At 42.1% G+C, this 14,517-nt stretch overlaps 1 protein-coding gene across 2 annotated transcripts in view; it reads left to right on the top strand.

The window, feature by feature from the left end:
- Positions 1 to 13,396, top strand: part of bltp3b (bridge-like lipid transfer protein family member 3B) — a 37,793-nt gene extending 24,397 nt beyond the window's left edge. Inside the window, exons 15-23 of one of the 2 annotated variants that reach the window (XM_008289215.1) lie at positions 256 to 899; positions 3,123 to 3,271; positions 3,650 to 3,807; positions 4,654 to 4,804; positions 6,878 to 6,919; positions 10,218 to 10,477; positions 10,905 to 11,013; positions 11,180 to 11,337; positions 12,883 to 13,396. In XM_008289215.1, coding sequence (XP_008287437.1) covers positions 256 to 899; positions 3,123 to 3,271; positions 3,650 to 3,807; positions 4,654 to 4,804; positions 6,878 to 6,919; positions 10,218 to 10,477; positions 10,905 to 11,013; positions 11,180 to 11,337; positions 12,883 to 13,011 — 1,800 coding nt within the window. In that variant the 3' untranslated portion in view covers positions 13,012 to 13,396. The remainder of the gene's footprint in view (positions 1 to 255; positions 900 to 3,122; positions 3,272 to 3,649; positions 3,808 to 4,653; positions 4,805 to 6,877; positions 6,920 to 10,217; positions 10,478 to 10,904; positions 11,014 to 11,179; positions 11,338 to 12,882) is intronic. The other variant, XM_008289216.1, reaches the window with a different exon arrangement.
- The last annotated feature ends 1,121 nt before the right edge of the window (positions 13,397 to 14,517 follow it).

Raw genomic sequence — 14,517 nt, 5'->3', positions numbered from 1 at the left:
TTATTAGAACAGCTAAAAAACAAGAAACAGATTAAAATAAGCATAATTTCGGAAGTTATCAAAAAAACAAACAAACAAAAAACAATATCATATGGTAGATACAAACTAATGTTTCAGTGGGTATCATTAGTAAATAAAACTAGCTGACAGTTTTTTAGCACTGCAGCCCCAGTTTGGTTTACTACATCCTACTCATTATAAAATTAGTTATTAATCGCCATATGCTTTGATAACGGCTTTGGTCTTTGTGTTTAGGTGAGCCATCGGCAGTATGTGTTTCTGATGCATCTTCAGCGCAGCATCAAAGCCCTGCAGCAGACACTACAGCAGGATCTGGAGAAGATGAGCTCCAAGAGAGACCGTAAGGATCACCGTCCTGAAGATCACCAGCCCTTCACCGCCTGCCTGGGCCTCTTGCTCAAAAGCGCAGAGGTGTCCCTGCTCCTGAAGCCTGTTCCTCGGCCCGAGGGTTCGGGATCTCCTCTAGGCTCAGAGCTTTCACCGTCAGAGAGTCGTGGAACTCTGGAGCCTGCGGGTGATGCTGCAGAGGTGGCGGAGAAGAGCAACGAAGGGTCTGGCTCAGAGGGAGGAGCAGCCAAGCGGTCTTGCACAGTCGACCAGCTGTTATGTGGTGAAGGGTCGGAGGGTCCCGCCCCCCTCGTCCCCACTTCAACTACACGTACTGACTCAAATCACAAAGCCTCAGTGGAGGAGAGGACTTCAGCTAAGAACTCTGGGAGGGGAAGTTCAGATGAAGGGGGCGATGTGATGGTGGATGGGTTGGCAGGCGATGAAATGGGAGCCAATTTGAGTGACCCTCTGTCCGACCCACTCAACAGCAAAGAGTGGAGCGACAAAGACAAGGCTGCAGGCGGGAAGATGCCTCAGTCAATATCCAGGTATTCTTTTAGTCTCCCGTTAATTCCCGTCACGGCGTCATTACTTTCGAGTGAAGTCAGCGATGTGCTGATTCAACATTAATGCGTCACTGAGATAAGTCCGTAATCAGCCCAATATCACAGATTTGCACACGAGGGATTACTTTTCCAGGATGGTCCAGCTTGTGGTAAATGGAGTGTAAAGAACATTAATTCATTGTGAAATCAGTGCTGACACCAACGGATCAACAACAAAAAACTAATTTCTGTATCAATCAAAACATCTCCTGATTATTGTCAGTTAATAGTTTAATTTATTAAATGCTAAAAGCAGGGAGAAGTGGCTTTGTTAATGTCCACGGTAATGGTGTAAAATAACTTGTTTTGTCTGATGAAAAGCCTAAAATCCAAATTTACTGCTGACAGGGAAAAGTATTTAATCCTCTTACTTTGTGAAGCTACAATAGAGGCATGTACAAACAGCTGAAATGACCAATCATCTAAACATACGGACATTAACACAGTGACTAATACTCTTTATATTAATAATGGAAACTAATGGGGTCATTGTTTGTCAACTTAACAGCAGTGTGCATGTATATTAATAACTAACTAGCAACTTACCAAGAAGACACCACTTGACTCCGCACCACCGTCTGTTTTAATGTTGATGCATATTGGACAACATAGACACCAACACGGATGTGTTTGTAAAAGGCCAGGACTGGACGGGCTTTAATGCTAAATAATTTGTTTGTCAAAAAACGAATTGATGAGTTGTCTTATCTTTGAAGCTCTAAAGTCTGAAGCTATAAGCACCCTTCAGAGTAGTTTATTCTTTACGAATAAATCCTTAAAGGTTTTAGCGAACAGAAAGTTAATTGACATTGACATTTCATTCATCAGTTAATCTTTTATTATGTAAAAATACCAAACAGGCTTTTCTCAGTCTGGTTTTATAGCATTGTAATGAAACCAAACGTTATTGAAATGATATGTCATTGTTAGTAAAAGCTCAGGCTATTATATGTCAGTTTTCAGATTTGTAACTGCCCCTGACAGCATTTTTCAGATTGCCCTCTGTGTTTCACTGTCATTAACCTCCTTCTCTTGCTAATTTAGTCTGTCTATTCCTGAACACAAGAGCTGTGTGTTGAACTTCCACATGAGTGTTTGTCAGTATGAATGTTCAGTCTGATTTCACACGTCTCTCACATTATCAATGTTCTTCAGCCTCAAGCTGCTACGTGTCTTTACATGTGTTTTCCCATCTACTGTCTGTCAGCTTCACTGTTTTTGTCCACTGTTTTTGTAACTGTTTTTGTCATTTCTTACCTCATTCACTTCCTTTTCTACCTCTTGACCTTTGCTTTGACCCATGTGAGGTGTGTGTATGTGTGTGTTTTCTCTCTACCAAGGAAAGGAAGTTTGTCTGTGGTTTCTGATCTCCTCAGCTCCTCAAACTCCAGCAGATCCACCTCCCTTTATTCCATGTCCAACATGTAAGGCACTGGATCTGTGACTAGCTGTACTAATGAATGTGTGTGCGGGTGTACACGTCCTATATGTGCGAGTATGTCCTTGTTCTTGTGATCCTTGGATGAATACAAATCAGTGCAATTGTGCGTATGTGAGTCCCCTGTGGGCATGCATCTGCATGTGTGCATGACATACTGGTTCTTGTCTGTATGTGTTAAATGAGTCTTTCTTCTTTCCCGTGTTTGGTGTCTACCTGTCGACTTTTGCTGATGAAACCGGAGGCTTCTTGTTTGTGACGGTTCCCTTTTTCAGCCTTGTGTTCTCAGTCTTTCGGGAGCCACTTTGATTTTGCCCATTGTGATTTTACTGGAGATTGTTTCTAGCACTTGGAAGGATAGCACACTTGGTTCTTACATGACCTTAAACAACACTACACAAAGGAATGAAGTGATATTTAATTCATGACTTGTCGAGTAAGCTCTGTCAGCTCCTTGAGAGCGCTCTGGTCTTGGCTCAGTGTCAGCATAACAACAACATTCATATCAGATGTGATGAAATAGGAGCACTGGACCTGTAGCTGTCAATCAATCCATCATACATTAGTCATTATTCAGAATTATTGGCATGTGTGGACAGTGTTGCTCAAGCCCTATTTACAACACATAATACAATGCATTAATAAATACGGTATTTATTTTCTCTAATGTCACTCTGTCCACTTCACACATTCTTCTTCATGTGTACTTGTGTGTGTGTGTGTTGTAGTGGTCGTTTGATGCGGGACCGCTCCCAGTCCAGTTTCTCTGTGTCCTATAAAAACATGAAGAAGAGCCCGTCTCTGCAGTCTCTGGATAACATCTCCATTGACAGCTACCTGATGGAGGACGGAGACACTTACAGCCTGCTGGAGAGAGGTGGAGCAAACACACACACACACTTGTTCGCACACAGTATTAATCTGAATTTATCCAGGGTGGACTTACTCAGACATATTTATTAGCAGCTGTCTCTACCAGCCCTCGATTTACCCCTTTGTATCTAATCTTGATTGCTGACCTTCTCACGTAGAGGGGTGATAGAAAACAAAAAATTCCCTGCAGGGATTAAGCAGCAATGATTACCATCGATGTACTTGCAGGCTACAGTTTTGAACAGAAGGTGGCAGCACTGTGCTGGTTCTCTACAAACATACAGGAGCATGTGCAATTATGAAGACAGAAATACATGTGAAAGGAGAAAATTATACATGTGCCCATGTGAGTCAGGTTTGTTTATCTTTATGTACTCTACAGACGATGTGTCCATCTCCGGCTTCAAGGACGCCATCAGCGAACAGAGCGCCACAGAGAGCGCCACTGAGGCAGTAACCGGCCAGGAGCAGGAGGGAGGCGTGTCTCCTGACACTGTCAGCGCAGCATCCCAGAGCATTGACGAGCCCACCAAAGATATAGTAAGATACCAGAACGTTTGTCTAGAAAAGCCGCTTTCTACCATCTGACAAATAAGCAGCATATCTGCAAAAATACAGAAAATGATTCTACTAGACACATCTATACATTTGTTGTTGCAGATCAACTGTTGTTCACGCTTTAAGGGAGCATTAATATGTACAGAGACCACTAAATAATAACGTAAACAATGTTATACTAAGTTAAAATATACACTGTTGCCTATAAGTTGGCATAATTTTTGTTTTCAGACACTTTCCTCTATTTATTTCTGTTTATACACATTATTAGTCACTTTTGACCAGGTGCAGTGATTACATACTGTTACCAGGTGAAAGGTATTCTGACTTCTTCTGAGTGATGAGTGGGACGGTCTGTCCATTGACACCATCAACAAGCTAGTGGACAGTATGCCCCGATGTCTGTGATCTGTGACCTGTGATGATCTGTGTCAGGGGTGGCCATTCTCAATATGATAGAGTGATAGTGGACGTTCTTATGCACGAAAAATTTAAACAAAACCTTTAATCTTATTGTTCAATACCCTCATTTTTGTTTAAGCCTGAATACACAGTTTTCAAAAGTTAATTGTGGTTTAATTTTTTACTGTGATATGTATTGTATGTATATTGTGATATCAATAAAGTTTTGAGGAGATATACACTTTATCTATCAGGAATGAATCACATTGTCAACTTTCCAACTTTATGGGCAACAGCGTACAATCAGAAATGATCAGACTTGTGTGTTTTAAAATCAATAATAAACACCAGCTTGCGCAAACAGAGCAACAGTTCATGCTGCTGACTGTAATTTTCCTTGTTCCTGTGTGCGTTCTTTACCTGCAGGTGTCGGTGCTGGTGCTGAAGGTGCAGTCGGTGTGTGTGGGCATGGAGGTGGTGGGCGAGAGCACGGCCGTGGCTCTGGAGGTGGGCCGGGTCACGCCCAGCCAGCTGGGCAATGTCAGCCTCAGACAGTACCTCAGCAACCGCAGCCTGGGTAAGGAGTGCAAATCTGCATATTTATTTTTCCCCTCAGCCCGAGCATGAAACACAGTGTTGTACATGAGCTCTAATACGATGCATTGTAACGGGCATGTCGGACTCACAGTTGCAGATTTACTGAACATCACAAGTGTTATGTGTCGTACTTAACATTATTTGATATATCTGGTTTACATCAAACTGTTGTGTGAATGTTGTTAGATTATAATACATCATTATTATATTTAACAACATGCTAAAATCAAGAACTAGCCAATCCCATTTAAACCTGTAGACTCATTGACTACATAAAGCAAACCAACCAAAATAGACTTCAGAAGAAGGCTGCAGGCTATTGCTCACATTTAAAATAATGCTTTAAAGATGAAAGTAAAAGGACATTTGTCAAGATTTCAGCAGACAAGCGGTTCAGTGACCAAACAAGAAAGAACAGCAGGACCGAGCTGTGTGCATGAATGTGTGTGTGCGCTTGTGGATTTAGACTAAATCCAACCGCCTTTTGTAGATTTTTTTCAGATGATCTTTTGTGGCATTTTGGCACATCTGACATTACAGAGTGAGAGGAAATGTGAGGAAAGAGACAGGAAGGGCATGTGATAAAGGTCCTGGAACAGACCTGGAGCCAGTTTGTTGCGCTCAAACCACCAGGCTGCTTCATTTACAAACCCTCCTGACATTATTGGTTTTTTTGACTGTTCGAATTGTCACACAAGGCAACATCAGGACATCCCAGTTTCACTCTCAGCAGACACCAGCAAGAACAGGAAGAAGAGATTCAGCACTTTAGGAGAGAGAAAAAAAGACATTCAGTCTGTATCAGAGCTGCAACAACAAATCATTATAATGCAAAAATTAAAGGAATTTACTGGTTCCAGTTTGGTGATTCTCAAATTTAGGTCTTGTGTTGTAGGAAAATTGGATATTTTAGTGTTTAAGTTCAGCCTAATTGTATTGGGATGGTAAATAATCACTGTTTCCTGAAACAATCTGTGAATACATTGGATTTTAACAGGGGTTTTTCAGTCAGTATTGACGATAACTTTATTATCATGTTAATAATACATATGCGATAATATCACAAAGACACCAGTGTCAGTCATGATCTGGTTGACACTCCAACATCGAAACAACAGACAGTACAGTTATGGTTACAGTCTCTCCACCTTCCTACACTTGCCAAAAAATACACAAAACATACAAAAAATAAAGATAATGATAATGTTATGAATTCCCGGGTTTAGATGCCGGATGAGCCCCCACTTTGTTGTAACCAAAGGGTGAAGGGAAGTGACAGTAACAGCTAGGGGGACACTTTAACCAAAGTTACAGTTGTTTTTTTTAATTGAAAATAGGTAATTAAACACAAATACAAATCTCAGAGAGAATTAAAGTTTGAGGATGCTACTCAAATAAATAAAAATAATATAACAAAAGGAGTAATAGTAAAGTGAAGTAACAACGCATGCCTGTTAACAAAATAAAAGCTTGAAAACCAGAACTTTATTTATCCACACTATTCAGTACACAAGAGTAGCACCCCTAACAAATCACATGTAGATTTCACTACAACAAGATTTCTTAAAACTCCAGAAAACTAGTCTGGAAGTCACACAAATTCAACTTCTGGGGTTTCATACGTATCAAACCCAAAGAACTGATTCAGTCTGCTTAAGGATGGGACCTTCTGTGTCCTTATTGGGCCTTCAGTTTAAACCTATGTGGCTGAATTACTCCAGTATTACAGCTGAGCATTGTGTAGCATTGAATAGTTTGATAGTGTTTGATGAGAGTCGTGGGTGAGCTGCTGTGGTCCATCTGCAGCAAACTGGGACGGTTGTGGATTTTATAGATCTGCAACACACTCTATGAAGTTAGGAGAGGAGTTACAGCTAAGAATTGAAAGGTAGGGAGGGATTATATTGGGGAAAAAAAATCTAAATATTCACTTTGATAGGGGTTAAATCAGCCACCTGCGATGGACTTCTTTGTGTACAGACACACACACACACATTTGCACACTAACACAGCCACCCCTTCCTTTTTATTTACCTCCCATAACTCCCCACAGGTATGGTGTGTTCAGTACCAATACCTGCTCAAAGCAGCCAAGGTAACTGCTGTGTGTTAAATCACCATCTGTAACCTAACATGCATGCTTGCCTCAGCGCATCCGTTTCCACCTGGTTGTGTGTGTGTGTATTAATGTATACAGAGTGTGTTTGTGTGTGTGAGTGAGAGAGTGACTTTCTCCCAGTTTGTCTTCTGTCAAATGTCATTCCCAGACTCAGGACTTTGCTCGACAGCATGCACTGCAGATGCACATAGATTCAGTGTGTTGCAACGCATGAAGCGCGTGTGTTTGCTCATTTTTCAGCATCGGGGGGTGTTAATGTGATACAGAGATTTCTCTCCGGAGGCGTGTGTGTGTGTGTGTGTGTGTGTGGGTCTTAACAGAGGCTAGATTTGACAGTAATGGAGTGAGTGGTCCCATTATTTGCAACATTAGGCCCTCAACCTTTCAACGTGTGTGTGTGTGTGTGTGCCAGATTCAAATTAACTGCTACTTCTGTGAAGACGATTTTAACCCCTAATCTTCCCGTTCTCCTCTCTACCTAATTTGCCCTCTCTCGCTCCATCTCTTTCTCTCCCCCACGTTCCTCCCCACCTACCTCATCTCTCCACTGCAGCAGACTTTGCAGTTTCAGTCCAGTGATTCAGGCAATGAGAGAAACGCCAGCTTTACCCCTCGCCACCTCTCCTCCTCCTCCTCCTCCTCCTCCTCCTATCTCACAAGAGCAATCCCACCTCCCCCTCGTCCTCCCTTCTCTTTCCTCTCCACTCTTCCCTCCAGCTCCTACTCCATCTCCCTACTAATCCTCCGTCATTCACCTCCTCCCTCATCACCTTTCCTTTCCTTCATCTCTCTCCCTCTCCAGGCCATCTTTTCTCCTCCCCTCCCTGTCTTATCACAGTCATTCAGTCCTTGGCTGCTGGCTTCCTCCCTCCCTCCTCTCTTACTTTCTCTCTCCTCACCCACTCCTGTCTTTTTCTGTTTTTCCTCCCTCTCTATTTGCCTCGACCCGAGCCGCTCAGGATTGAGAGAATATGTCATTTTATCTGAGAAAAGCTGACAACATTGTGTGTGTGTGTGTGAGTGTTTTTTTTTTGCTGCTCCTGAAATTGCCCTTTGGTATTAACCCTCTCCTGACTTTCCTTCAGAGAGCATATTAAAGGGAAGTGACGCACTTCTCGCTGTCATAATGAGAAGATTTGTTTCTTTAAGTGGCCGTTTCAGTGCCTTGCTGAGTGTTTCTATTGCAACTCATCGTGTCTCTCTCCCTCACTCATTTAGAAACTTGTGCTTGTAATTGTATGCCTGCTAAATGCCTTTTTGTGTGCTAAAGATTCCCTAAAAGCGAAGGTTTTAATTACCGCCTCTTTGGCTTTAACATCTCTCAACCTCATCGCTTCATGTTCTTTTCTCTCTGTCCTCCTCCTTTTTTTTTTTTTTAGCCTCCTTTAAGTCTGTTCTCGACAAACGTTACCGCCACGTTTCCTCAAATTCAGCTCATTCAGCGGCGAAACACTTCTTCTCTGTTCGAACTAGATCAAATTATTCGCCTCACAGCTCAGTGTGGTGGAGTGTCTAATTCATAAAAAGAAGAAGAAATCCTCATTAAAACGGTGCGATCCATTCACTTTGAATCCTCAGTAGTTGAGGTGGGAGTTTCCACTGAACCCTCAAGTCCTCAGAAATAATTAAACATCAGTGCTGTAAAGAGCCGGTGGGACTGCACAAAATCTCCTTCAACCCACCTTTTTCTTAATTCCTTTCCCCCCCACTTCTGTTTCCAGCATACTTTGCTTCTTCTTTGTTTCCAACTCCACTCCTCTTCTCTCTAATACTCTCCTTCCTCTTTTCTTTTCATTCATCGCTCCTGTTAACTTCAAGCGTGTTTAAACCTGACATTAACATGCACCCTTTATTCAGAGAGAGCAAATTTCCATAAAGTCAAGCAGCGAATGCACTCAATATGCCATGTTTTTGACACATTTCAAGGAGCGAGGAATCTCCTTGAGCGACTAGACATATATTTTAAAGTCGCAGTGAAAACGAAGTTCCAGCTCTGGTAGGGTGATGTGTGGTCAAATGAAACAGAATAAAATGCTTTGGATTTGACCGGGTCACTCTAGCAAATATGGTGCAATATGGAGAAGACGGGGGACAAAAATATGGATGTTGTAATATATCGTCTCACCTAGTCTTGCGATACTTTATCAATAAACATGCAGAGGATCTAAAGGTTTACGATTTACCAGATTTGCATCGTGGCACTTATTTCTTTAGTCGCACAGATGTAACATATTGTAGATGAATGTCTTGCAGGATGTCATCGTTATTGCGTTCAGTGGATTGTATCACGAGTTACCAATAATTTGGAGCTCTAGAGGACTCCACCCACATCTCCTGCACTGTTAGCTCATGAGGCTAATTTTATTAGTTTAGGAGAGATTAAGATTTTAATTTTCCTTTTTGGCAAACCAATCAGGTTTGGCATTTGCTTTTAGCAGACAGAAACAGTAGAGACAGAGAGGAAACGTTGGAAAATAGAGCAAAAAAAACCAAACAAAAAAGGCATGCAGCAAACATCTGGCCAGCCAGGGGAATCGAACCGGGGACTCGCTGTTAATGGTCGTCTTTCCGAATAATCTGAAGTGCAGATGAGTCTTAGAAAAAAATTGAAATAGAAGAAGAGAGGGGTTTGGGTACTGATATGCTCAAAACTTTTTGACATCTTTTTCTATATATGCCAAACAGACAAGCACCATATCTTGGGAGCTAATAGTGATATCCATATTTAGGAGTTTAAAAAAACAACTTTAGATCCCTTGTATTTTTTTGTATTTGTGACCAGTTTACTCACTAAACAGGACTTTGTAGCTTGTCAGTGCGCTATATGTTTGTGACAATATTACTAAATTACGTCAGACCAGTGTCAAGATTCCCGTTTTTCATTTTTATGTACTTTATTGTCCCACATAAGCTAATATCAGCTGATATTTTTGGCTTCCGAGATTATGGGTCTCGTTCTAATGCCAACAAATAAACACAGGGACACAGAATCAGAACTTGGAAAATATATTATTCATTTCACTGTGTCTTTAAAACACAGTTTCAGTCAGATAGAATAATCACAAAGTGAACCAGATGTATTGGACAAGTAGTGGTGGAGATGCTACTTGTCACATTTCCAAGTTTGTGAATTGTCGTTCTAAAAAGAGAGAAATCCTTCTTCTTGCTGGGTGTATTTTAATGTCAGGTCTAAGTGTCTGCCAGCTATAATCATCTCTCCAGTCACTGAAGCTAACGTTCATGCTAACAGCAGCTTCTGTCTCCTCTTTTTTAGCTGGTGGAGAGAACAGCTCTGGTTCCATCCTGGGCCTCCACAGTCCGGAGGTGCGGGCTCGCCTGGAGAGCGGGCCCTGCGCCGCCGCCCACTCCCCGCTGGCCGAACGCAACGGCTTCCTGCAGCTGCAGCTCCACGGATACCAGGCGAGCTTCATGATGTCCACGCTGCGCAACCTTGCCCTGTTCCTGGAGGACGACTCTGCCCCGCAGGTTCTGCCCATGGAGATCAGTGTCAGGGACACGCACGTCAATTTAAAGGTGAAAAACCCCACTTTGCTTTCACACTGTGGTGTTTAGTGTTCCAGCTCCTTGCATTCAAAGGTGGAAAGTTTGTGTTATACCCTGAGGTTGTTGTTGCAGAACGCTACCTGCAACATTTCAGCAGAATATTTGTCTTACTGTTTCAAATCCAGTTACGGTAATAGACCCCATAACTCACTGCCATACTCCGCAGCAGCATCTGTAGCCACGTTAAATACTTTGAACCATGGCCTAATTGGAATTTGGATTTGAACTGAAAGTTTAATGACACAGAAAAGACCTTTCTGCTTTCTCTCTTCGGTTCCTTCACTGGTGAGTAGACTTGCTGTGGAACTGATGTGGATTATTTCTCTCTTCATGCCGCCAACACACAAACACGGTCACAAAACATCGCAAAACTAAACACGCGTCGTCTCTCCCGCAGGACGACGGCCCCCGTGACAATCCCTCTGACTCCGAGCCGTCGCCCATCACCCTCCACGTGGACAGCCTCGTCATACACAGAAGAGACGACGGGTCTTTCTCTATAGGAGGTGACAAACGAGTGCACATTTTCATCTGCCAGATATTCCCACCTCCACTCCAGCGCTGATTCACCGCAGTTATATAAGATGTCCTATTAAATGCTTTTTAAGTCCACGCTCGGATACATCCACACATCCAATCTCCCCCCTCTCTTCCGTCTCTTCCTCCTCACAGTGGACGGAGCAGCAGAGGCCAAACCCAAGAAAGCGGGTTCATTGATTGACAGCTCTCTGAGTCCGGTCCCTGAGACTGTGGGCAGCATCTGCGGCGTATCGAAGGCTACGCAGACTCCAGCCCCGCCTGCCACCCCCCCTCCATCCACCAAGGAAAAGGTGAGACACGCAACGAATGCAATTGTGCTGCAGCAATAAAAGGTAGTAGAGAGCATAGAGGCAAGAAAATCCCGCCCACCGCATCTGCAGGCTTTAAGTTGAATGCAACCACACATTTTTTTTTTTCCCTCTCTCCTCCTCTTGTCTTTCCCGCCTACAAACAGTGGTGAACAAGAAGGTGCTTTATTTCTGATTGATCGTTCTGGAGGCTGATCTAAAAGCATGCGGTGCCAAATTTCGGTTTTGCCAAGCTATTCCACTTCTTTGTTTGGCTTCCATTTCATTTACAGTGGGTGTGATATTTATCAATTTATGCAGAATACAAGTATTACATTTTCAAATGGAACACTGAAAGCAAACAGTTACATAAGGCTATAGACCAGCACGTCCTGCAACCTAAATAATAATAGAACAAGTTTCACTGGTTCCAAAGTGACCAATATAAACCAACGACTGTGGAGAAAACTACTCATATGATCAGTTTGCAATCAGAAATTCTTTCTCAGTTAAGATCTGTTGGTTTTAATCACGGAAAGACTGTGGGCACAGTTGAAACAGGCAAATGTGAACCAAGATCTCACAGCTTTCTGATCACCTGCTTCAGGGGTTTTACTCTGGATTATAATTGACAACAGAGCTGAAACTGTCAGTCAATCAATTGATAATATCACAGAAGATTACCTGTTTCGATTTTACAAATATTTTTTGATGTAGCGATTATTTGTGACAGCCATTAATTAAGCAAAAATGCTAAATTATCCCTGATTCCAGTTTTGCAAATGTAACACTTCCCTCTCTTTTTTTAAATATTACGTTTAGGTAAATATCTTAAATTTCTGGCGTGTTGGTTAAAACACAGAACCCAAGCAAATAAAAGACACTATTGTGGGCTCTGAGATTTTTTCCCCCTTTACTTTTAATCACATTATAGATGATCAATCAAGAAAATAATCGTCTTGATGAATAAACTGAAAATGATCATTAATTGCGGCTCTAATTTACATAAGAAGTCTTCTGACAGTATCATGTAAACAGAGGCTGTTTTTAGTGTAATTCTTGTGGACAGACTATTTAAAACAAGCCTCCTTTTACTGAAAAGGTTTTGGATTCCAGTTCAGTCACATGAACTTTATTTTATTTTTGATTTATTGAGATAAAAGTTCTTTGGAAAGAGGAGTTTCACACAACAGAATACAATGTTTTTCCAAGTGCCTGTAGGTGTTAATAATATTAGGGGGGAATAAGATGAAGATTATAGGAAACTGATAAAGACAGATGTGTAATTTTCCTTTAATTTTGGCAGTTTAAAAAAAAAAATATATATAACATGCATTTCAAACTGTTGTCACCTCAGTGCGTCTTGGAGCCTTGACTTTACTGTTAGCATTTGTGGTTACAATCTCAACCAAAACATGTGAAAGTCCATGAAACGTTTTCACCGAACTGTTTCATAAAACATGATTTTATTTTTTTTTGCATTTTATTCTTTCCAATGCGGCCTCTCTGACTCCCCTCTTTGGCCTTTTTTTAACCGTTTGCCTCCAGATGCTGATGGAGGAGAATGAATGTCTGAAGGTGGAGCTGTCCAGAGCCAAGATGGCGCTGGCCGAGGCTCAGATGGAGAAGGACTCGCTGCTTCACCGCATGAAGAACCTCAAAGTCGCCACCAGCTAGAAACCAGCCCTCTGTCTTCGCACCCTGTCGGTCACCCAGTGGGTCGGCGGTGACGAGCAGCATCAACGAGTAAAGACAAACAGGAACTTCTTACCGCGCGTGGCTCCCTTTTCGTTTGATGGGCGAGCCGCCGCGCGACTTCAGACTTCGAAACAAAGCAATGCAGAGTCTCCGTGAAGACTCAGAAAAATACACGTTTTTTTACACGCTTGTTGTCTGTTCTGCGCTCTCCACGTTGGACTGTGGAGGCTTGATGCATTTGGAGAAACATTTAGCGGGACTGTGTGAAAGAAAGAGATCTATGTTCTTGGTTGTGCCTACAGAAAACCATTCCCACATTATTCCCCTAGTCTAACTTATAATAATAATAAAAAGAAAAACATCACGGCTTGTCTTGGATGAGCTGCGTTCAAACCCGTAGGTATGAGGAAACACTGAATGTCATATCTTCAGAGGAATGTCTCAAAAAATAACAGTCTTATTTTGCACTGCACTTAAATTCAATTTGTAATTTTAGTGCTTTCATATTCAGAGGAGGGCGAGACGAATCATGCTCCTGCTCGTCCTCAGAGCGTGTACAGTGTATATTGTACAAGAATGTGAACACATAACTATTTTCTACAGAACTACGAATGGTTATGCAGTGTTTCAGTTGAATGTGTGTGTGTGTGTGTTTGTGTGTCTCAGTCAGAACAAGCATTTCGTTACAAGTAGAGGATGAATTTCTAGCTGTCAGTTCCACGGCTTTGTCAGCAAAATGCTCCACCCTAGTCTCTGCCCCCAACCTCCCCTCCACCCCAAACTCCTTCTCTCTCCTATTTTTCTATGTGTAAATAGCTACTTAACATGTGCTGCACTTTTAAAAACAGAGGCACTGTAAATAGAACAACTAGAACTGTGAGCGAACAGAGCAGAGAGCAATTTAGGAAAAAAAGAAAAAAAGCAATTTGTGTGCTCCCGTCTTAAAGAAATAACAGGAGTAGGAAAATAAGGGCGCATTGAAGCTGCCCGACTACATGTAAGTGTGTGTTTGTCTTTATGTAAATTTCTAATCTGCCATGTAATGTAATTTTTTTCATGGACATGCAATGACCATATCTGCTGCTGTTCCATGCTTCGTGCCGGTGTGACGACTTGAGGGGAAATCTCACCTCCCCTCCACTAGATTTTCAAAAACAATTAGAATCGACTGACTTTTCTAACAGCACATGCTTTTGGCACAGCACAAAGGCCCACACGGAGTAGTTTTACTTCTCACACGAAAACAACAGCTCCAGAAACGTTAATGGAACTACATATGCAACTGTCTTAACCTGTGCTCTAGCTTGGCCCACGTCATTTCAGAGTCCATTAAAAATACGAGTTGTTCTGGTTCACGTCAAAAGCCGTGAACTGGTTCTCTGCACAAACGTGGGATTCAGGCTTGACGTGTAAGAACACAATCGTATGTGAAGACTTGTGTGTGTGTTAGGGAGGACTTTTTTTGTTTTGTTTTTTTAAAAATCT

Source organism: Stegastes partitus, unplaced genomic scaffold, assembly GCF_000690725.1.
Source record: "Stegastes partitus isolate 25-593 unplaced genomic scaffold, Stegastes_partitus-1.0.2 Scaffold599, whole genome shotgun sequence".
Taxonomy (NCBI): domain Eukaryota; kingdom Metazoa; phylum Chordata; class Actinopteri; family Pomacentridae; genus Stegastes; species Stegastes partitus.
Note: the sequence above shows the minus strand (reverse complement) of the source record. Positions and strands in the feature narration are given on the sequence as shown.